Genomic DNA, 24,338 nt, shown 5'->3' with positions numbered 1-24,338 from the left:
TAGAAGGCCACCAGCTTGGTCTGACAGGACCTGCCGCTAATGAAGCCGTGTCGGTTGCCCCTAAGCATAACCTCCCCCGCTGGCCCCTCGAGGATATGCACCAGGATAATTCTCTCAAAAAGCTTACCCAGGATCGAGGCAAGACTAACTGGCCTGTAGTTCCCCAGGTCCTCCTTCCTCCCCTTTTTGAAGATGGGAACCACGTTGGCCCTCTTCCAGTCCTCTGGCACCACACCAGAGCCCCACGAGCGCTCGTACAGCCAGGCCAGAGGTTCCAAAATGACCTCAGCTAATTCCCTCAGCACTCGGGGGTGGAGATCGTCCGGACCAGCTGATTTAAATACGTCCAGTCCCTCCAGAAGTTCCCTGACTAGATCCTTCCTGACCCTAGGCCTAGGTGTGCCTCCCCTGGGGCCTGGGGAGGGGGGCCTGGTGCGGGGGCTGATCTGGTCCCTGATCAGGAAAATGGAGGCAAAGTAGTTGTTAAATAGGTTAGCTTTATCATCTGGTGTGACGACCAGATTTCCTAGCGTGTCTTGCAGGGGCCCCACGTTACCTGGTACCTTCTTTTTGCCCCCTATGGATTTAAAAAAGGACTTGTCGTTGTCCTTGATCCGGGAAGCTAATCCCAGTCCCATCTCTGCCTTGGCCTCCCTGACTGCCCCTCTGCATCCCCGAGCAGCCGCAGTATAGTTCTCCCTGGGGATGGCCCCTCCCTGCCATTGGGTGTGCACCTCCCTTTTAGCTAGGTGACGTTCCCAGATGCTTTTGGTGAGCCATGGGGGCTTTTGTGCCCTCCTGCTCCCTTTGATCCATGTTGGGATTACCTCCCTTTGGGCTTGGAGGATCGTCTCCTTAAGGAGCAACCATTCTTCTTGGACGCCTGGCTCCCCTCCCCTCCCCTCCAGGACCTCAGCGCTTCCCTGACTATTCTCCTTAGCTCACTGAAGTCCGCCCTCCTGAAATCTAGGGCGGCTGCCTTGCTGCAGGCCTTTGCCACCTTGCGCTGGTGATGAATCCCAGCAGGTGATGATCGCTGTCGCCCAGGGGGTCGAGCACCCACAGCCCCTTACCGGGTCATACCCGTGGCCAGCACCAGGTCCAAAAAGGCATCTCCCCTGGTGGGGCAGTGCACCTCCTGGGTTAGATGGAGATCCTGCATTCGGGCTAGGAACCTACGTGAGCAGTCAGACCTGGCTGACTGCTCTTCCCAGCAGATGTCTGGAAAGTTCAGGTCACCCATGATGACCACGTCCTTTGACCTAACTACCTCCGTGAGCTGACTGAAGAATTCCTGGTCTAGCTCTTCCCCTTGGTCGGGAGGTCTGTAGTAGACCCCCACTGTTAAGTCTCTTTCCCCTCGACTGCCTTGTATTCTAGCCCAGAGCACTTCCATGTGCCCCTCCTCTGACTCTGTGCTACCTGATGAGGATGTGTATTCCTCCTTGACATAGAGCACCACACCCCTGCCTTTCCTCCCTGTCCTGTCCCTCCTGTACAGCCTATAGCCCTTGATATTCACCGCCCAGTCATGTGTTGGGTCCCACCACATTTCAGTGATCCCCACTATGTCTGGGTTGGTGTCAGATAGCAGGAGGGGAAGTTTCTGCTTGTTCCCCATACTACAAGCGTTTGTGTAGAGGCATCTGAAGCCTCCTGTGGATGTGTGCCCCTAATCGCAGGATCGCCCTGGCCCCTGTTGCTTGCCTGTGTACATGTTCCGCTCATCCATCTAGGCTGGGCTGTACTTGATTATGCTCCATTACAACTCACAGGCCAGCCCTTCCCCAGCACTGGCACAAAAAGAAGGCCCTCACTGTCACACACAGCCCTTGCCCCATTCCAGTAAGAAGGGAGGTGATTCATAATCCAGTTCCACACCCTCTTTCTGGTTGATTGAGGCTTAATGGTGACTCAAGTGCAGCTTGCAAAGTCATATTAAGGTGCTGAATACTAAGAACCAGTCTGCAGTATTTCCTGTTCCATTTGACAAAGCCAGCTGTTATCTAAGATGGAAAGGTAGGGGACTAATCAGAGACTCGGGGCCTGGCATAGCCTCCTTTAGTCTTGCAAATCATGGGGCACAACAGTGAATCACAGCTATTTTAGCACAGTGCAAATGTAATTGTGACGCACTGCAGGATTTTAATTCCATTTCTCTAATATGTGATTCAAAATACGCTGCAATGTCTCCCCACGTTAGCAAAAAGAAGCTAAAAAGCTGTAGAGGTGTCACTCTCAAGCCCAAGAAATTAGGGCAACTGATCACATTGCCCAGAAAGGCATCGCATCCAGCCAGCAGACTGAATAGTACTGGCTCCACACAAAGCCAAATCGTCTGCTTTCCTGGCCAGGAAGGTTTTTTTGGGTTTTTTTTGGAGGTGAAACTGCAGCAGCCAAGCTATAAGGGGCAAGTGAAATCAGAGACGCTGTAATAAAAGGAGGAGAGAAAATGATTGTATGGCCTCACTTGAGACTGGACAGTTTCTGCGTCTCTGGAAGAAGTCAGATAGTGCTACCCCCAATTGCAGTCCCTGGTTAAACAATCTCCTATTTTGCACTGGATAGTTATGTAACAGCAGCTCCAGTCACATGGGCACAGCCAAGCAAAGAAAGGGCATTATTCACAGCTGAGATGGGTGAACCCGGTTTAACACATGCACTCAGAAAACACTGTTCTCTCTGTTTCGTAATATTATTTCACATTCCATTCGTTTTGATAACCTCGTCCTTCTCCATCTAGCCTGCTGATTGACAACATAACTGGGGACTTGACTAATGCCTTCCCCAGGGATTAGCTAACCACCCTAGAAACAGATCCTGCCTATTCAATGTTGGGGGGGTTTTTGCCTTCCAGATGCCATTGTCTCATTTTGCAATTTATAATGTATGTGATAATATATAGGGGAACTACTATGGTCAACCCTATTTCCTCGTAAGGCCCTCCTCATTTCCATGTCCAAATCACAGAGGAAGAAAATTAAGACAGGGATTGCTTTCCAGAATTTACCTCATGCTATCCCTCGTGACACAGGTACATGACTTGGCTGTAGCACAGAGAGAAAGCCAGTAGTAGTTCTGGTTTCAGACCTCACAAGTTCTTATTTCCCTAGGCTAGTAAGTCACAGCTGTGCTTCTCTGGCTTAACCTCTACCTTGCATAAAATCTAAGAGAAGTCTTACTTTTCAGCATAAAAAAAAAATCTATAGATAGAGCAGAGTTGACCCCTTTCTGGTACAAAGTATATCTGATGCATTCTGTTTTTGACAGCCTTGTATGTGCGTTCAACTGTAAAAATACTCTAGCAAATTGAGAAAGTGATAAGGAATTAAATCTGCATGGTGAGTTTACAATTAATAGCAAAGCAAATGATAAAGCCACCTGGGTCTTTTCTGCTTTGATATGCAAGAATGCTTCCGGGAAATTTTATGGGTCTATTTTGCATTTACGTGTGCAGTTGCTAATATATGCAGCCCTAGTGTTATTGGTCTACTTTCTACATTGCATGTTATTGAGCATACCAGAGAAGTTCTAGCTTCCTATTGATTTTAGTAAGAAGTTCCTCCATTGTAACCACGTGGCGTGAAGTGGCATGAACCAGACTTCCAGATGTGTAAGTACTACATTCTACATAGAAGCATTTTGTTATAAATCACTATTTCCTTGTATTCTGGCTTCTCTCACAACAGGTGTTTGGTATATTTAGACCTGAAGGTTTTAAGAAGTCCCCAATAAATACACAGCTTTCTTTACTAGAGGGGCAAAAATGCTTGTAACTCTACAGTTTTGACTTTATAGAGGAGGTGGCAAAAACCTTTTCTCAGCTCAATCACAGCAACAACGCCATGTTTCTGGGCTGATTTTTCAGAGGTGCTGAATATGCCATGCACCTCAGCAAAGAGGCCAGCCATCTGATCCAAATCCACTACATATTGGTCAGTGTGGACATGTTATTTTTGACCTATGTGGGTGAACCTGTGGCCATGGAAGTCCAAGCTAATTTTAGCTATCTAGATCAGGAATGTCATACTTCTGCAGCTTCTGAACAGATGCACAGTTCCATCAAGAATAGAAGCAATGTAGACAAGCCTTCTTCTCCATGCTGCTTTCTTAAATTATAGTACTATCACTGGGCTAAATGTTTACACTTCCTGCATGTGCGATATGGGAGCTGCCTAAGAAAAAAGTTCAATAGTAGGGGCCCTGCACCAGAAAAGTGCTTAAACCCAAGTTTAACAGTTAAGCATCTGCTTAACTGCTTTGCTGAATCAGGGCTAAAGAACAAACCCCATAAATAATGTTGCAACCCTCCACCTTCTACAACCCAGTAGCAGGGTGCTAATCCCTGCCATACTGAAACCATTCCCAAACAATGATGGTTTTTGACTAAATGCGTTACAAGCACACTCAGAGATGATAATTTGTTACATCCAGTATCACCGCTGAATATGATCCCACTCCTATATCCCTTTCCCACAGGAGATACCCCATTGCCTCTAATGGGATAACTCTTAGGAGCAAGGATTGAAACGTTAGGCCTCAGGTCAGCAACCACTAAAACAAAAAGATAACACACCATTACTTTAGAACAGGTTATTGAGGTGCCTCATGGTCACAACATTTCCTAAAGATGAAGTAAGGTAACAACATGCTGCTAACACTGACAAAGCAAGATTTTATGTTGATGACCTCAATGCATCAGGTATTGAGTAGTTTTAATGTGTTAATTTTATTGCTACTTTTTACACAAAAAAATTAAAAGGAAGGAAAAGAAAGACACTACCAAATTCTACCTGCACTTGATAGAACTAATGAACCAGCAAGAACTCCCCCAAAATAATGCAAATTGTGCACCTTCTGTCGTGAGGCATGTCAAGTCTAATAAATCTCTACACGGTCTGTGCCAAGAAGACCCATCACGGTACTTTCCAAGATGAAAATATTTCCTGCAATAAACCTAGGGTTAGTTTCAGACTGCTCCAGTAGACACATTACTAGGACTTGGCCTGGATTGAGACAACAAAGCCCTAAAGAACAATATAAACTAGCCTGGTGCCAGCACCCTAAGAAACTATCATGTGCCTAAATCCAGTATGTGCCACATCTGCACCATTCCATCATCCTGACTCATATTTGGTAATAAGGACAGCAGAATCGTGCCTTCAGCTGTGGGTTTCAAAGGGTCCACAGGTGAAATAAGGTATAGAATCAGGCTCCAAATTAACACTATAATTTAACAGCTACTCTGCTGATTATTTCTATTAGAAATGGGAAAAGAAGTCCATAGTTATACCATGTAAAGCAATCAGGTAACCAGAAAACCAGTTCTAGATTCTACCCCTTTGTTGCCAATGTTCGCAGTTCTAAGCACAACTGCAGTTTTCACCTTCACTTGCCACTGGGAAAACCTGACACCTTAGGGCAGCTCCATTTAGCACAGGAGGTATTTTCTCTTGGTCTATGATACATTTAAAGTACCTTCCCCACATCAGCAGTCCATGTTCATTTATAGGATACGAGTTATGCCTCTACCTACTACTACTATAATGGAGTAACTGTCTTGATTACACTAACCTAATACCACGATTGATTAATAAAGCTGGAAAACCCAGTGATGAAACACTAGGTAAGCTGCTGCAGTGACTTGAATTACAACTTGTATGGCAGAACCTGGGCCGTTAAGCAAATAAGACTTGGTTTTTCATTAACTCAATTCACAGTAACTAGATCAGCTACTTTAAACTGAGGCAGCCCTACTGACTTCAGTGAAAGCTGAGACCATTTACAACAGAAAGGGTCCCTCAGTTTTCCGTGGAGGTGTTGCACTGCAGAGCAGCACTGTCCTGGTTCAACAATGGAGGATGCTGGTAAGATACCCAGTCCTGAAAGAGCTGTGATACCTGGCAAGGTTGTCAAAGCCAGCACACTAACTTGTATTTAGAAGCAAAAGCCTCCTCTCCCAGCTCACCTTTTCAACATCTGCTTTCGTAACATTGATGTCAGCATCCATCTTCTCAAAATACTGCTGGGCTCTATCCGCTTCCTTGCAGTCTCGTTCGAACCGCCTTTTACTCTGAAAGGGAAAAACAGGCACATCAGATATGGGAGAGAGACACTATTTGAAATTCAACCTAATAAGCACTGCTTACTAACATAATTTGCTGTAATCACTGCCAAGAGTGTTTGAGATTGGCTCGTTTACATCTGCATAAATTTCCATACTAAAGAACTACAAATACATCCAAGTTATCAGAAATAAAATCTCTTCCCTCATCCTCAGATAGATGGGTTCTTCTAGCAACAGCAACATTGACGCTCCAGTCTCTCAGCCTTTCTACAGTCCCCCTCTGCATGAAACGTGCCTCTCGCTCTGAACTGCCAAACTACTATTCTCTGCATTTAAATCCATCACTTGTGCCATCCTATAGTCCAGTGGTTTCCAAACTTTTTTGATTGCATATGTGGCAGAAAGCCACCTTGGTTTCTCCCCAAAATCTCTGCCCTGTGACAATGTGATTAGATGGGCCAGCACAGAGGATTCACACCTTAGCCTGTCTCTTTAGGTAACCTGAGCTGGCTGCATTCCTGAGGGAGGGGGAAATCTGTTCCCTCTGCCTACGACTGGCATCAGCCACCTGGGTGAGGGGCATCTACCTGGGGAGCTGGAATCTGCCTGGTAACAGGTGATGTATTTCAAATTGGCTGGTGGACAGCCAACTGGGGCTGACTTCCACTGGAGCAGGTGAATGAGGTCACAGGGGCTATATAGGTTTGGGGGGTGGGGAGGGGAAGGAGGCTCTCTCTTCGGCCATGAGGTGAAGCAGCAGCAAAGCAGGGGAGACAGAGAAGCCTTACCATCTGGACCTATCTCTCACCCCAAGACTCCAGAAAGGAAACTGGAGAACTCTGGAAGATGCGTGTGAGTAAGCTACTCGAAATCTGATTAGATATCTAGCTGGCAGTAACACAGAAGCGTAATCAAAAGGCTACCTCAGCCACACTGTTTGCTCTTTAGGATTCCTAAGATATTGCTCAATCCTGTACCCTCGTTTACCTTACCCCTTGTAATCAATAAAGTTCTCCTTTTTGACTGGTGTGGGAGACTTATGGAGGGGTGGGTCTAAATTACGCCTAAGAGACCCCTTAGGTCTGCGAACTAAGGGAGACTTTACTTTTTGCCCCCTTGACTTGGGGAAGTGCCCCAAGTGCCTGTACTGGGTCGAGTACCCGTCGAACTATTAGGCCTGTGTTTCCCCGAGAACGCAGGGCCGAGACAGTCCCTTCTCGGGGTGGTGGTGGCGACGTTACCCCCAGACTAGCGAGTGTGCTCCAGGAGAGGGGTCGGCCAAGCATAAGGCGCCCCTAGGGAGGCATTCGGAGCCTGGAAGGTGGTCGGGCGCAGGGAGGTGGGTGGCTCAACGCAGAAGCGCCCCCTACTGGCCCGCCACAGCATACCCCTATCAGTAAAAATTTTTTGAGCACGCACCCCCAATATATGTATATTTATATAAAGTTCTAGTATTTTCTTCCCGCACCCCAATGGATTGTCTTGCGCACACCCCACTTTGGAGACCACTGCTATAGTCAGTGAGCCCGTGCTACCTTTGTTGTTTTATACAAGTGCATTCGTGACTGATTGACTAAGGTCTGCACAGCACATCCATTGTTTATTCTTCCCCTGTCCTCATCCCTTCCCCTTCATATGGTTTCTCCTCCTCCCTCCAGGTCACACCTAATATTGAGGGCTAGTTTCCGATACATTTACACCTGTGGAATAGCACCTTTTCAGCAGATGGTCTCACTTGAAGTCATGCATGGAGTAAAGTGCTATTCAGTACCCATAACTGTATCAGAATACAGCCCTTTTGGATTGTAATCTCTTGGCAGTAGGGGTCATGCCTTACTATGGATCTTCTGTAGCTTCCAGCATACTCTGAGCAGAGGTGACCAACTTGTGGCACATACACCTCAAGCGACACCAATGGCCTCCATTAACAGCAGATCAGGGAAGAAACCAAGCAGCACAGTAGCAGAGAAGGCAGGAAGCAGAAAGCAGAGCAGCACATGGGGCAGGGAGTACAGGGAAGGAAGCAGAAAGCAGAGAGGCAGATCAGGCAGAGAAGAGGATCAGAGTGGCATGGGGGGGCAGAGGGGGCAGGGGAGAAGGAAGACGGGCCAGGCTAATTTGTGGCATGCCTGCCAAAAAGGTCATCTCCCACTTTTTGACCATTTTCAAATGAAATACTACTCATGAGGAGCAGACTGTTTTATGCCTATCTTTATATCCCAAAGAGCAGAGCTTTGAATTACATTCCTTTGATTTTCAGACCTTTTCCTAATCCTAATCTTTCTTTAAACCCCATGTTTAGAAACACTTCTCAAGACATTATTAAAATGCTCTAAACGTGACTTTGAAAGAAAGTTTCCACTTACTGCTTCAAGTTGTTTCCAGCAAGTTTCAATATGCTGCTGTGCCTTTCGGCCTTCATGGAAGTGCTGTAAAAAAAAAAAAAGATAGCATTTTGAACATTTAATTGAATACAGGAGCTGTAGAGAAACCAAAATTATTCTGGCAGCTGGGCTTTCTAGATCTACCAAACTGCTCAGGTGTAGAATAGCTACCTAATGTCTCAGCAGGCCACAGATGTGGATATGCATCAATTACAGAGGTTTCCTAGACAAAGTCTAATTAATCCTGTTAGCAATTCTATTTTATATTGTTAGGCTAGCTCTTAATTATTGGCTTCCCAACCTACCATCCCCACACAGTACTTCTACCTGAACAGGGTCTTTCTGGCTATTGACTGAATACTGCTTTTGAATTACATAAGACTTATTCTCTTGGATTGCTAGCACTGATAGTTCCTTCTGATTTTCAGATACAATATCAGCATGTGTTTTTCTTTTTTCCCCTTTACAGGCTTATGTTTGTGGCACCACCTGTCTTCCTCTATTTTGTTCTGAAATTAATCTCCCTGGAAAATTGAGTTCATATAAAATGTTATTATGTACCTTAGGCCATCATAGAAATTTTGAAGCATGAAGCAGCTATCTACTAAGCGACATGTCCAGTAAAAATGCTTTAAGAACATCCAAGTTGTGTTGAGTGAAAATATGTCTTCTTGAATACACCTTTCTTCATCATAGTTAGCTTTAAATTATACCTCTTGGCACTTACGGACTGCTCTTCCTATGGTTATCTAACACGTTTCATAAAGATGGTTATTCTTATTGTCTATTTGTGGGTGGGGTAGGTGAGGCACAGCAGAAGGCTGTGGTCACCTAGTGAGTCAGTGGCAAAACTACAAACAGAACCCGTGCATTGTCTTTGCAACCCCCTTTTTAGAAGCTGGACCCCGCTCACACATTTCCTAACTCCTTGCCAAAACAAACTTCCAAGTGCAATCTGCTGACAGGCAAAGAGATGCCTTCAAACGGTACTATTTTATTTCCAGTTGAGAATGGGGAATAGGGATGGTACATTCATTTCAATGCAGCCACATGGCAAACTCAGAGGCAAGGTGTTTGACCCTGGCAGGTGCACAGCACTTCCCTACATGGACTTTGGTATATATTGTCAGTGACTAAGACCAAGCAAAATGATATGCATAACACCATGTGCTGTTGCATATAAACCAACTGACCAGGTTCAAAAGAGATTTCCCCAAGGGCACATGATTCCAGTTTCCTGCCCCTTCCTCTGAAGCAACTGACACTTGCCGGAGTCTTGAGAAACAGGATACTGAACTAAACACATCACTGACACTTCCTAGCTGTTCCTCTGATACCATCAAACCAGCTGGCTGCATCATACAAGGGATGCAAAAATAAACCAATAAAACCAAATTTATGGTGGCCTTCAGGTAGAGAGATGAACATGCACTGTTCTGAGGTACCGGGGTGCTCCTCTGAAGCGAATCATAGCAGCACTGTACAATTTTAGCATTCTGGCAGAGTCCATCTCCAAGCTAGAATCCCCAGAGCAGAGGAGAGCGCCATAACTTCAGTAACGCTTTTAATTATAGGAACGTGCAGCGTCCGAGTCAGGCTGCCATCGTCCTACCTATAGAGAATACTTCAATGTGAGGCAGCTCAGCCATAAAAGGCAATGCAGCTGAAAAGCTGGCAGCGCTACAACTCCAAAGAACCCATTGTTTTTCCATTAACTCTGATGAGACTCAGGCTATTCTAACTCTCACCTACCACAGTTTGCTTCTGTGTCATGCATACTTGCTGAAGCATGACATTACAAAAACATGCTGCTAGAGAAAATAACTCCATGTGATCCAAGTTCCTTATCTTGACTTGCATTTGCTTTACACATCTCTCTCTAGGTCCTTGTGTTACTGTGCTGAGGAGGTATGGAGTCCTCCACCTCCCTCCCCCGCACACCCCAACATGAATTATGAAATGCTCCTACTTTTGTCCTAATTCTGTATGTAAAGTTTAGCAAAAAAGGCCTCAAACTATTGCAGTTTATCTCCATTTCCTTTTTGAGCATACTCTCTATACAGAGAGATATGGGAAAGACCTCAGCTACACTGAGGTTGATAACCGCACTGGGTTGCTTTCTTCATACTGCATTTCCTGATTGTCGCTATCCTTTGTAAATGGCTATTGCTCTTCTTGCCTTCCCAACCTGTAGATTCAGTGTGCTGCATGGAGGAAGTTGATTCTACACTAGGCTGTCGCTCAGAGCCAGAGGTACTGGCAGTGCTTTCCAAACCCCCCTTTTTTGCACAAGACAGAGGATTTAATAGAATATAATTTCATTTATTGGCTGGAGATACTCCTGCAGACAAAAGGAAAGGGAAACAAAACAACAGAACAACTGCAAGACCTCATTTTTTTTTAACATCTAGAATCTCTGTTCAATCAACAGAACTCTGAAATTTTGTACAATCCAAAAAACCTTCTGTTAGGTTGATGTTACTTGCGAAACCAAACTCCAAACTGCCATAACTGCACAAGCCAAGAATTGCAACATGAGCAGGTACCAATCTCTTCGGATGCCACTATATTTTGAGAGAAGCTCATTTTATAGGAATGGAGAAATGAGATGCTATGATGAGCATCTGTAGGGATTACGAAAGTAATGAGACCAAGGAAGAATATTAATCAGGATGCAGAGTTAAAGTTAGATGATTTCTAGTGCACTGAATTTCAGTATGCCACTAATTTATTGTATCATTGCAGTTTCAAATCCTGAATGGCACTTTTCGTCCAGCTATTCTTTAAATGCATTTGTAACACAACAGGCCTTGGAGCACTTTTGTCTTTGTCAGCAAAAGCATGTTTGTGCATGATGACAAATGTAAAGTATTTTGAGACCATGTTTTTATTTCTGCAATCTTTTTTCTTGTATTCTACTTCTTATATTCTCAGGAAGAATTAGTCATTTCTCCTGCCAAAAGTTTTATTTTTAATCAAAAGTAAATAATAATAGCACAGAGCACTTTTCAGTCTCAAAGCATTTTAGAAGACAGTTAAGTACCATTAGCCTCGTTTTACAGATAAGGAAAACAACACATAGAGCAATGAAGTAACTTGCCCAGAACCAGATGGCAAGCTTGTGGCAGAGCTAAAACTAGAACCCAGGGCTCCTGCCTGCCACACCCAGTTACAACTCACTGCATCACTTTGCCTGCAGCCAATTCACTTTCTTAACCCATATCTACAAGCAGAAAGTCCATTTCATATTCTCTCCTTTGGATTTACATCTTTGGAAAAAAAAAATAACTGTTATTCTAGTGATCATTTCTGAAGTTTCAAGGCAGTGCTGTCAATGTAAGGTTTTTAAAACCCAAATCAGAGATTCCTATTAATTGATTATTCCCTAATGTATGTGTTCAGCACATATGAAAAAGACAAACAAGTCAGGAAATCACATAGAAAACCTCCCCCTCTAATTATTCACACTGATTTCTGCAGCTGAGTCACACTGATGTGTTTGTTTAAGCAGTTCATAAATAAAGAATGCAGCATTCCCTTCAGAGTGTGAGTGTTCAAATCCAGCCTTCAGCAGACATTTTATTTTAGAAATGAAGAGTAGGGATGTAAGTAGGATGCAGCGACTCGCATGCCCAGTCTGAAATACATTTGGACACGGATAGCAGTGATGTGAACTATTGTTTTTGTGCTTCACCTTCCCCAGGAAGCTTCCTGATGGTATCTACACCAGCACAAACATACAAAAAGAAGCTGCATCAAGAACTGGATCAGCGATGACTCAATATCATTACAACCCCCCACCTTCCCCCCCAAAAAAACCAAAAACCCAAATGTAATGGACTACAGAGAAAAATCTTTTAACAGAAAAAAACACAAAAAGAAACCTTAAAACAAAGCACTAATCTTGCTGGGTATTGATTATGTCATGGTACTACAGAACTGTCAGAGCTTATGGGTCAACTCTTTATTCACATGAGAAGTCCATGTGTAGAAATGTTAAAAGAAAGCTATTTATTGTGAAGTTAATATTTCATTTTTAAGGTTGATCAGTCTCCTATTTCCCCAAACTACTTTTTCAAGTCTTTAATTTAAGGTCTAGATTTGCTATTAGCCACTTTGCCAGCCTTTGCTGGAAAAAAATACTTCACAATATCAGACCTATAAAACAGATGAAAAGCCAAGGTACCCTAAACATAACAGTGGGGTGTCCGTGATCATTGCTGTTTACAGGAGAAAGGATGCATCCAAATCAAAATTGTAGTATGTACGTTATACCCAACTTGAAACTAGAGCAAATGACTGCTGTACAAGGTACAGAATATTACAAAATTCAGACCCGTTATCACCTGATAGCTGTTAATATCGCAAGATGGCCTGTGTGAATGCAGAAGAAGCTTGATTCAAGTACACCCAAAGTCAATGAGAAAGCTTCCACTGGGCACATTGGTATTAAGCCTCTGCACAAGTTAGGGCAGGATGAAGAAAACGCTTTCCATACCCTTCCCACTCACATCCAAGTACCAGGCAGAGTCTAACCCTACACAGACTCTGCTTATTTAGTCTTGCAGAGGAAAGCCACACAATATAAGACAGAACATAACGGAAGCCTAATGGACATTAGGCTCAACTGAATAGATAAAAGATGGTCTAATCCTTTAAGCATTGTCTAATCCAGTAAAATAAGAGAAAACACTACAGAAGTAACCAATGGCAGTAAACTCACAAGGAACAGGAAGACACTCTTCCCCATCATGATAAAACACTGCATAATTGATCAGAGTTAGCACGGCAGGAGGAGCAGTCTCTTCTGACCTATCAAGAACTGGCCATCACTTGACTCGATGGATCAATGATCTAAGCTAGTTTGGTAAACCCTGTGATTGAAGTTTTGAGTGACCCTGCGAGAACTTCTGGACCCAGATATGTTTTCAGCTTAGGAGGAATTCTCTTAGATGAAAACACTGAAAAGTAACTTAACCTGTATTACTTTAAAAAAAAACAAAAATCACATCTCAGCTCGGGTGAAAAGATACTGACCTTCTGTTTGACAGTGCTAACACCAAATTAACCACTGTAATTATTACTTTTGTTACTAGCATCACCCACAATGAAGCATCCTCCTTGCATTCAGTTCCCATCTCAAATTAGCTTATGATGCCAGGCAGCATCACCCACTTTCAGGCATTTAAACAAACACTTCCCCGCTTTCTCCCACAGTGCTCTACAGCAGTGGGTTTGTTGATCCATTTTTTCAAGTTTGCTCCATTTTTAAAGTTTATTTGTGACCCACTTTTGGGTTGTGGCTATGAGTGGAGAAACACTGCTCTGCAAGGTTGGGAAGAGCTCCCCGTAAACACTGTTAAAGGCATGCCTTTTTTCCTGTATCAAATCCCTCCACAAAAGTCTCCTTTGCTACTACACCTACAAAATACTCGACAATGAGGCCACTGGAGTGATGAGGATGGGCTCACGGTTTCTTTGTACTCTGATCTTTGTATCTGCCTTGCCTTACACTTACAATGTAAGATTTTTAGGGCAGGGATTCTATTTTTGCTCTGTGCTTGAAGTGCCACAGTGGCCTGCTCTTTGACATTGGCTCCTAAGTACTCTGGGAACAGCACTGGCAATAATGAACATTCAATGGTTCTAAAAACACACACCATAGTTAGCACAGCCAGTGGTAAGTTTCTAAAATAAGGCCTGGGAGACTGTCCAAAAACGCATCTGGGATTGCAAATTTCAGCATGGTCATAGCTGCCCTGCTCCCTCTCGCTAGCTGTGCCTGCTCTGATTTCTGGGGCAAGAATTTCACCCAAATCCTACGATGACTGGAAGCAGCCAGTCTGCTCCAAAAGATCCCATCATTGCTAACAGGTTGGAAATTGTTTTTAAACTTCCCTAACATAGACATGGCTTTACTTTCTCCAGGGGTAGTAGAAGGCGCTGGCAGGAAAACTTGGGGGAAGATGTTACCTCAATGTGACCTTCTGTTGGCCCGTTTGAGGTCACAAGCAATCAAGCAAGTTGTGTTCCCAATTCTCTGAGGGAGAACAATGCCATTGTGCAATATCGTTGAGAAAGCAGCGTCAGATTGGTGTGTAATTCTAAATGAATGGCTCATCTAAGACGCACAGGATGTTAGTGAGATAAGAACAGACCTACTTGTGCTATATTAAAAATTGATCAAGTGAAACATTTTACTTGTGAAAGGTTGTGACAAAACAGCCTCAGTTGTCCCATAGAAAACAAACAGCGATTGTCCCCATGGGTCAAGTTCCAGCTTTGTTTATAGGAGAAGGAGATGGTGAAGTAATCTGGCAAAGCAGTTATGTTTATCCTTGACTGATTTACATGCACATGCAAGGACTTGCAAATGAAGTGACGTGCAAGGCCCTCTCCATTTTCTACATGGTCCCTTAATATCTTCAGTTAATATCTTCAACTGGCACAACATATTAAGCAGTTGCTTTTATCCTGTTTTTAAACATTTGCTGTTTATTATGCCAAATGGAACAAGACGCGTACTGTATATACTCGATCCTAAGATGAGGTTCCCCACCCCCACTTAACATGAGGGGGAGAAGCCCCCCCATTTTGCAATCAAATATGGGGAAGGTGGGAGGAGGTGGATGCTATGGCTTAGACTCCAGGCCCTGCCTGGGGCCAGGGCTATAAGCCAAAGCTGCTGCCTGCTCCCTACCTCCCTGCCACCCGCTATCTCCCCACTACAGCCTCTTCCCCCTATATCCCACCCCACACAGCCTCTGCTCCCCGACACTTACCTTTGCTCTAGTGGCAGGATCTGTCCGTGCTGTAGCCTGGGGCACTAAGCACAGTCCCATCCCTACCCCGTAGCAGTGGCGTACAGCCCAAATGGCTGCTACAGCAGCTGGGCTGGGGCCATAACTTAAGTGTCCCAGGCTAGAATGGGAACAGAGCAAAGCTAGGAGGGAGAAGTGGGGAGCAGAGGCTGGGGGAGGAAGAGCAGAGGCAGAGGGAGAAGTGGGTCCTGAGGCTGCAGGGGGGACAGGCAAGAGGCAGAGGTGGCAGGCACAAACAGGAGGCAATCTGCTTGACCTCCCCACACCACCCGCCCCACCCTGCAGCAGTGTGTGGGGGGATGAATTTCAAATGACCCCTCAATAAAATTAGATTTTATACAGTGAAAATTATAACAGCTTTATAAGTTTTCCATGGATAGAATCTAAATACTGGGGGCTTGTCTTGAATTTGAATAAATATAGTATTATTGTAGTTAATATCAACAGAACACCAGGAACTCAACAATTCATCTTTCAGGTCAAAAGTTCTCCCTACTATTGTTATAAGCAATATCCAACTATTATAATAGAAAGGTATTAGAAAGTAATTACATTTCTGTTTTCTCAGTTTAATTTGTGCGCTTGACAGAACTCTGAGCCTTTTCTCCTCTGACCTGCAAACCTCAGAGGCAGGAAATGCTGCCTCTCGGGAGGAAAGCTTGCTTCCAAGAATAGTAATACGCTTTGAGTTCTTATCTCCCTCATTTGTAACAACAGTAATGTAAGCAAGACAACCCAGAAAACAGTATCATGAAATGCAGGACACTATTTACATATGTTTATTTATATGCTGTTTTTTGGACTGGTAATTTAATATTATTCTTTCAGATCATCTTTAAAGCAACTGTCACTATCTCTAGCATCTAACCAATCAATAGATCTCCTTTGAAGGTAGATTTTATGAGTGTTTAACTAAACCACATCCTGTCTCCCTCTGAAGCATAACAGAATAAGGGAATCATGATTACAGCTCAAAGAATATAGGCTTAATGCTCCAGAAGGGGGGTGCATAAGTAGCTGGACAGGGCTACTGAGATGTGTAATCCAGGGCTACCACAGACAGACAAAGAAGAGCTGAGCTCAAGTTTGAGTAGTAATATTTATAGCAATTTGACATTTTAAGCTATGCACTAAAGTTGCAGAGACCTTGTACAGTAGATCGTCTCTTAACTAAATTCCACATTCTGGCAGTGTCCTGTCACCCAAAACAGAGTGATTTTCTCTCTGGCATCCAGGTACGGGAAGGTGGGTAGCACTGGGACAGCTGAAGGAGGGCAGAGGAGCAAAAGTAATTTGTCACAGAGTGCTTGCAGTTTTAGTAGGCGATACAGGTTTGGGGTTGTAGAGCAGTTGTAACAGAGCCGATGGGAATGGTGGGGACTGGAACTGATGGGTTTTGGTGTTGAGGGGGATATGGAAGTGAAAGGAGGATGGGCAGGAGGTAGATGAGATAGGAAACTGGAGCACTTCAGTCCTGCAGTGCAGCAGCAGAACGCCACAGGGGCAGAGCTTCAGGGACCCTGGCAGTGCCCAACTGCACTGGCCTGCTCTTTGAGTGGCACTGCTAAACCATCTGGCTTTGTGGAAGTGAGCCAGGTATCAATATTATCAGGGGAGCTGGCCATGGAAACTTTGCACTCAGAGATGGGTATCCCAGACTGCTTGGGGAATGTATGTCCACATCCCTGAGTCCTATTCATTTATTTTAAAGTTAAACACATGCTGAAGTGCTCTGCTGGGTCAGGGCCAAGGTGCTCAGCAGCTTGCAGATTCCTCAGTGGTATACTGTAGAAGTTGCTCACAAAGCCACAATAACTGCACTAATACTTCAAAAAAATGGATGTTTGGGGCTTTAACAGCCCTAGAATAAACAATGGGATTCCAGACCCTATTTCTTCTGGCTTCCAGCAAGCACTCTGTCCCTCTGTCTTTTTGCTAAAAAAGGTCCGTTCTACACAGAAAGACAGAGTCATGGCAAAACATCCCTCATTTACAAAAACTGTCACATGAATCTGCCAGTGACAGACATAACGATTTTTCCCAAATCTTCCAGTCATCAGAAAAGAAAGAGAAACCTCAACTCATGTAATTTCCATTATTTTAAAATACCGAAATCCTTTGAAACATGAACTTTCATTTCTAGCCAGGAGAACTTTTACAATCTTTTCTCTAATGCCTGATGAAGGGTGTTTGTGCCTGAAAGCTTGCAATTAAAGAATTTTTTTTTACAAAAACCTTGTTGGCCTAATGAAAGATATCATAAGGTATCATATTTTTTCTTCCTTACATTTACCTCTCCATCTTTCTCTTTGCTATTACTTACCTTGGTCAGAGTACCATTAGTTTTGCAAAGTATATTAAGATGCAGGTTGCATAAAAGATATCAAGAATATAATATTGTTTTGTATTAGTACATAACATACTTGTTTAGCCCAAAAGAACCTTCAATAAATGACCGGGTATTTTCATTCCATTAATGAATGGCTCCTCTGCAGCTTTTACCTGACAATGTAACCCTTACTGCCTCCCCCCCTTTTTTTAGTAAGCCTTTTAGTTTGCCTTATTTTTTAAATTTCAAAGTCTGAAATTTGGATCCAAAACCTGTGTCCATATATCATGGGGACAGTACAGGCTAAGCGACTGGGCCCAGGAGACACGTGTTCGTTCTGCCACTGAGCTGCTGTGTCACCTTGCCACATCATTCTCTGCTCTGTACCTCAGTCTCCCTGAGTCTGTCTGGCCCATTACATTGTAAACATGTGAAGGAAGGCATCTTCAAGCATGTGTCCATACAGCACCTAGCACAATGGTGATGGGGTCACAGTTGAGACTTACAAGCAGCATCATAATACAAATAATGCACATATGAGCATGCAAAAGCCACCAGACACTTTTCCAGGGTGAGATTCTGCTACCCTTTCCCACACCTGTGTAGCATGTGGCTCCAAGAGAAGTGGGATTATCTGCAGAGTGAGATACTAGTCAATGCAAATGAAGGGGAAGGAATCCTCTGCACAATTTACTGGGTCTCACTAGGACTACTTAGTCCATTAGATGAGAATGAGAAATATGCTCAAAGCAGAATGCAGGTGACAAAAAAAACAAGGTTCACTTAACTTCACTGCCAACCACATCCATGTTTCACAGAAGATAACCTTTGTCTGATTCTTCAGACAGTTCCCTCATGATCAATCAGAGCTCATGCAGCAAGGCATGTAAAGGACTCGTCAAAAACAAAGTGGCCAGGACTCCTCTCCGAGGTCGAAACCAGGCCAGAGAAAGTGCAAGGAACCCGTCTTCTCACCAAGAAGCTTCAAGGCCACTGCCAGGCTCATCTTCCATTTTGGATCAGCTGCCTTTCCCGAGCAGCAGCCATCACATCCACAACATGCTATCTATGCAGACGTTAAGGATAGCTTTCAGAGTAGTCAAGCCCAGCACCTTTTCAAACAGCACAAGCATGAGGCTCCAGGATGGAGCCTAGCACACAACACGCACCTTGATTTGTTGGGAGGCAGGGTGGGTGGGGAGAAGGTATTAGAGAAGGGGTGGGGTGGGTGCAGGTACTTTGCTGGTGAATTTCCCCTAAACAAGGAGGAGAAAGCAAGCACAATTCACTGTGGTTTTCCACAGGTGTGAATCCATTTCAATCAATGGAGTTATCCCCACACAGAACAGGGGGTAGTAGCAGCAGTGCACCACACCCTGGGTGTGTAAGGGTTGTGCATGACTGCCTCCGCCATCACAATCAATTGACTGTCACATGTAGTCATCATTAAAACTAAAAGCCCTGTTTCATCTTCCAGGTGCTTTGGAAATATGAGTTAATACACACTTACAGCTCTTACATGGCCCCCCATGCCCACAGTACCTGAGTGCCTCACAACATTGTGATGAATTTATACACAAAACCCCCCCTGTGAAGACGGGGAGTGTGGTTACTCCTACTTTCTAGATGAGGAAGTGAGACAGCAAGCAGTCTAAGGGTCAGATTTTAAAATGGTATTGGTACATCCATCTCCAGTTGAAGTCACTGGGAGCTATGCTTTAAAAATAAAGATTAAAAATGGCCCTCAGTCAACAACAGCTCAAAACTATGCCTGCACTTACTGTGCCAGCAATGCCCTCAAACACAGTGCACCTCTCCATGCAGGGTACCGCTGGACACTGAAACCGTAGAGTCTTGTTTGCAAGTGCCAAGGGGAAGCTAACTGGCACAGCTGGGAGACCCTTCTAAACCACACAGCTGAAGGACAGTGCTAATCAGACTGCTCCAATACAGCTATCCTATGTCTGGTGGTGGAGGCAACCCCCGTGGAACAGCACGTTTGAGCATGCCACCATCGGGTACAATATATCTACAGTACAGACACACCTCAAGTTCTCCCAGGTTCTAGTCTAGTCCCCTAACCACAGGATCCTCCTTTATTTTTAATAGCTTGGAATTTTAATAACTTAAAACATATGAGCTATATATATATTTATATAAAAAAGCGGGCAGGAGGACCTTCCCAGCAGTACTTTTGCAAATCATAAGCCTTCGTTAGTGAATATCATTAGCAGTTTTGCTGGAATATCAAACCTCTGTGATATTTATCACACCAGTCTTCCCCTCCTACAGAGCCCAGTGTGAATGATCCATTATTGATGTTTTACAGCAAGAAACAGAGACTATGTCTGAAAAGAGCCTGAAGGAAAAAACAGCTTGCTTTTCAACACCGCTCATCAACACTAAATCTGTAGAAATCAGGCACGGACTCACAGTTCGGGTATTTTGCATTCATGAGACAACTACATACTAACAACGCTGGAGCACAGTCGCCCTTTGCTAAACGCTGAAAGTTACCATCGAAAGCAAGTAAATTTACTGTCACATACTGTCTGCTCTTTGTTTACTGCCATTAGGAACTATCAATAAGCTGAATGTGGTATCTGAGCTGTGGTTCTGCATTAAGCCTTGCTAGAATGCCACTTACATGGCTTATTTTTTCACTCCCATGTCAGATAATTACAGTATATCTACTTGACATTTCTGCAACACTATTTGCAGGACAGGTAAATTACCTTACTCATAAGAAACTCACCAAATCTCTCTTTCCTTTTGCTTAAAATAACCAACAGAAGCAGATTCCAGCTGGCTTACCTTAATTAGGTGACAAGAACCTACTTGTGCACAAAAGAATTTTTTTTCAGTTTAAGCTGAAACATCAGAAGCAACAGACAAACATGAGGCAGCAAGCTTCCTCCTTTGACTTGACATACTCTTTTCTTCCCAATTCTTCATTCCTTCTAAGCACTTTTTGAGCCATCAACGCAACCTGCCATGACTCCAGCAACAACGGGTAATTTTATACAATGCTCTGGGAATGAGGGGGGGGGGGGGGCACTTTCATCAGAGTGGCTCTGAGAGCTGCTCTAATTAAAGCACCCAGAGCATCTCATGTATCAGCTTCCCTGCACTGAAAAAAGGTGGTGGGAGTGCTTTAACTAAAGCTTAAATGAGCTTTAGTTAAAGCAGCCCCGCCGCCATTTCTCAGTGTGGGGTCACTGATACAGAAGATGCTGGAGTCTGTTGGAGAGCAGTAATTAGCACACTGCAACAGACTAGATCAGAAGTGGGCAAAATGCGGCCCACCAGGCCCATTCTATCTGGCCTGCAGGGCCCCTAAAAAAATTTAGAAAATTAACATTAATCTGCCCTGGGCTGCCCGTCATAAGACCCACAATGGCTTGCCAAAACTCAGTAAGCGGCCCTCTGCCCAAAATAATTGCCCGCCCCTGGACTAGATTATTCGAGCCTGCTGCAACGCACTGTAATTACAGCATGTCCGAGCAGCTTTGCTGCTTGTGTATAGGTGCCCAATAAGTCCCTGAGGACAGGCGAGCAGCAGCATCGCAGAGTCCACACTGGGCAAAGATCAGAGAGATGGTTGAAGAAGCTTCCAAATGGAAGCTCTGTAGAAAATACTCTCTGTGTTACTATTACTGACCACATATAACAGCCATGTATGACATTCTACAAACTCAAAGTATGTTGAGATAAATGTAGATGACCCCATTAGACTTCTCATCCTAGTACAATAATTTGAAAAAGCTGGCACAGAGGCAGGTGGTTACCTTACTATGGGACTACATGCAGGTGCCTTAAGTACTAGACTGGGTTGAAACCAGAGCACTCCATTCTGGATCAAGCCCCAGACTTAATTGTGTAAAATTCTTGTTTAAATGGGAAATTATGGGGCCTGATTCTCGCCTATCTGTTCCCTTATTTAGTCATTTTGCCTTGTATAAAACTTGGACACCTAAAGAGATCTGATCTGGCAGTATTTTATGTCCTCTGAGCACAGAGATAAAAACCTACACAAGGAGCAAGGCACAACAAATCAGTCCTAGCCATCTGTCTGCTGAACCTAAGGCACATCACAAGATAAACATCTCTGAACACATACTGTATAAGGAGCATGAACGCATGAGCTATCCGCCAAAAGTAGATAAAAATATACCTCTGATAAAGCTAACAGACTGAGACTACAACCAAATCAAAAAATGGATTCCCTAACTGGCATCCTAAACAATCAAACAGGCACCTACTTTTCATTAGCAACAATTCCTGACAGAATTTAATTGACCAGATCTAGCAGACAAGCAGGGCAATTTAATCCAGGCAACTAATAAGAATTCTTTCCTCTAGTCTCAGGGAGGAAGCACTTCTGTTTATTTCATGCTTAGACTGTGCTACTGAACTCTCTTCCCAGATGATGTTTTTTGGGTGAAAGTGCCTCAAGCACATATGGGTTTTATGACCTCCTTTAGTGAACGTTCTCCTGCAAGCACTGCTGTCTGATGCTATAATATTTGATGTAAATGGTTCAGTGACTTGACCCAAGCACGTAACCCACTTTTTTTTATGCTTAGTTCATTAGCCAAGCTTGATTGTGTTTAGTAGCTGTGTGTTAAACTCCCATAAAGGAGTTATTTTCCATTGAACTCAGCTGTCATTAGTCACCCATTTTAAATATCAATTTATCGTGAACAACACTAAGTAAAAAATATATACACATAGTAGTTACCGATTTCCTTTCTTGTTTCAGCTCCTGCACATAGCGTGCTAACTCTGCAGTGATCTGACAGGTCATGTTTTCGGAAATGACCTCATGCTGTCCAGCATAGTCATTCATTTCATTTAAAGTGGCTAAGAAGGCTTTACATGATGTGTACCTGCAAAGGATAAAAAAGTACGGTGCTTTTATTCTCGGTTTCCAAGTTTGCATTTTTCCCCGACTAACATTTACTATTGCTAGATGAGGTAGGATGTTCATTAGGAAAAGTTTGTTGGAAGGAAGGAGTCCATTATATCGGTGCCCAAAGCAACAAACTGGAAATTCTCTGAGAAACTGAACTGACTGTAAGTACAGTTAGGCACTGAGATTTCATAAACCCCATATATTTAAAGTGCCCTGTGTTTCATTAGTATAGAACTTCGGCTTTTTGGGCACCTATACACGTGCAGCAAGGCTGCTCCAACACACTATACTTACTGTGCATCAGAGCCACCTCAATTAATCTAGTCTTTTGGCGCATGATAATTACCGAGCTCCAGGAGACTCCAGCATTTCGTGTATCAGTGTCCCTGCACTGAAAAATGGCAGCAAGGGTGCTTTAAAGCTTGTTTGATAAGCTTTAGTTAAAGCGCCCATGTCATCATTTCTATAGTGTAACACTGATACACATGACGCTCTTCAAACCGCTCTAATTGAACCATCTCCTTCCCCACCTCCCACGTCCTGGAGCACATGTATAAAGGCCCTTCCCAGGCTAAAACTGGATCAGAATTTTTTGTCAGCTTCACTTGCCATCTGGAACCCAATCCTGCAATTCAACACACTAAGAATGCCTAAATGCTCAGCATTTGGATAACATGACATATACAATATATACAAATCAATCAGTTACAGCAGGGAATTCTTTGTTATTTGATTCACACTCAAAAATAACTCCTCTATAGTGCCTCTATAAAGAAGCAATATGTTCTCTTTTAGCAAGGGAATAGTCATCGACATTTCGTGAGGCTTTCCTCCATATCCCGTTAGCATCTTCTAGCACCATTATAAGGTTTCTTTTTCATGAGTGAAAGCATTAGTAATACTATGTTCCAGATACTATCAACAAAGGGAAAACAAGTTGCCCTGCAGATGGCAGGAAGGCAGAGCATGCTGCTGGCATGCACCTACCTCACTGAACCAATACAGCTGCACTTAAATACCCCAAAACAGCTTGGTGTGCTATCCAATCAAAGGAAGAGCAGTTAAAAAGAGATACACTTTGATGCTACAATTCCTACTAATGTTAGATTACAATAGCTTCAGTGCTAGATGCCCTGACATTAAAAGCAGCACTTGAAGGGGAAACGAGGCAATGGAAAGAATAGGGAAAAAATGAAAAAGGTAGGAAGGAGATGTGGAGACAAGATGAAGAACAGCACATATGTGTATTTGCATGTGCATGTGTTAGTACCAGAGCCGGTGGGTATGTGTGTACCAGTGCATATAATAGAAGAGCGGGAGAAAAGGAGGCAACAAGAGCAGAGGGGCACAAATGTAATTGTAAGGGACATTAGGGAGCAAAAGAATACAAATGAATTATGCAAGAAAATAAACCAAATTATATCCCAGCAGAAACAGCCACATTTATCAGTCACTGTCAAGCAGAACTGCATCCAGAACATACAACTCCAGAAGCAATAAGGGAGACTCAAAATTACTGACCTTACGTTAGAAAATTAAATTTAAAAGTGTACAGATCTATCTGTATATACAGATATAGACATTCTGCTGGGGGTCTGGGTGACATGACAAACTATCTGACCTTTATCCAGAATTACTATGGAATAAATTTAATTGAATCAGGCCCATAAGAAAACAGATCTACCTCCCTCACTGCTTCATAAACACTCTCTGGATCCTGGAATTTGATTGGGATTTCAAAGAAAATGAAAGGAAGCAGGCATCCGGTACCTGCAACATCGAATAGAAGCGGAGTGACAGATTTAAATCCCTTTGAAAAGCT

The 24,338-nt window shown here is 43.6% G+C and overlaps 1 protein-coding gene across 26 annotated transcripts in view; it reads right to left on the bottom strand.

The window, feature by feature from the left end:
- The window catches only part of FNBP1 (formin binding protein 1), a 132,920-nt gene that overhangs the window by 56,678 nt on the left and 51,904 nt on the right, over window positions 1-24,338 (bottom strand). For all 26 annotated transcript variants that reach the window (XM_090023003.1, XM_090023002.1, XM_090023007.1 and 23 more), the window contains 3 exons: window positions 22,343-22,490; window positions 8,434-8,496; window positions 5,969-6,073 (listed from right to left, as the gene is read on the bottom strand). In XM_090023003.1, the coding sequence (XP_089879129.1) occupies window positions 5,969-6,073; window positions 8,434-8,496; window positions 22,343-22,490 (316 nt within the window). The remainder of the gene's footprint in view (window positions 1-5,968; window positions 6,074-8,433; window positions 8,497-22,342; window positions 22,491-24,338) is intronic.

The sequence above is a fragment of the Crocodylus siamensis genome, chromosome 11 (assembly GCF_052110815.1).
Source record: "Crocodylus siamensis isolate JL-2025a chromosome 11, ASM5211081v1, whole genome shotgun sequence".
NCBI classification, from domain to species: domain Eukaryota; kingdom Metazoa; phylum Chordata; order Crocodylia; family Crocodylidae; genus Crocodylus; species Crocodylus siamensis.
Note: the sequence above shows the minus strand (reverse complement) of the source record. Positions and strands in the feature narration are given on the sequence as shown.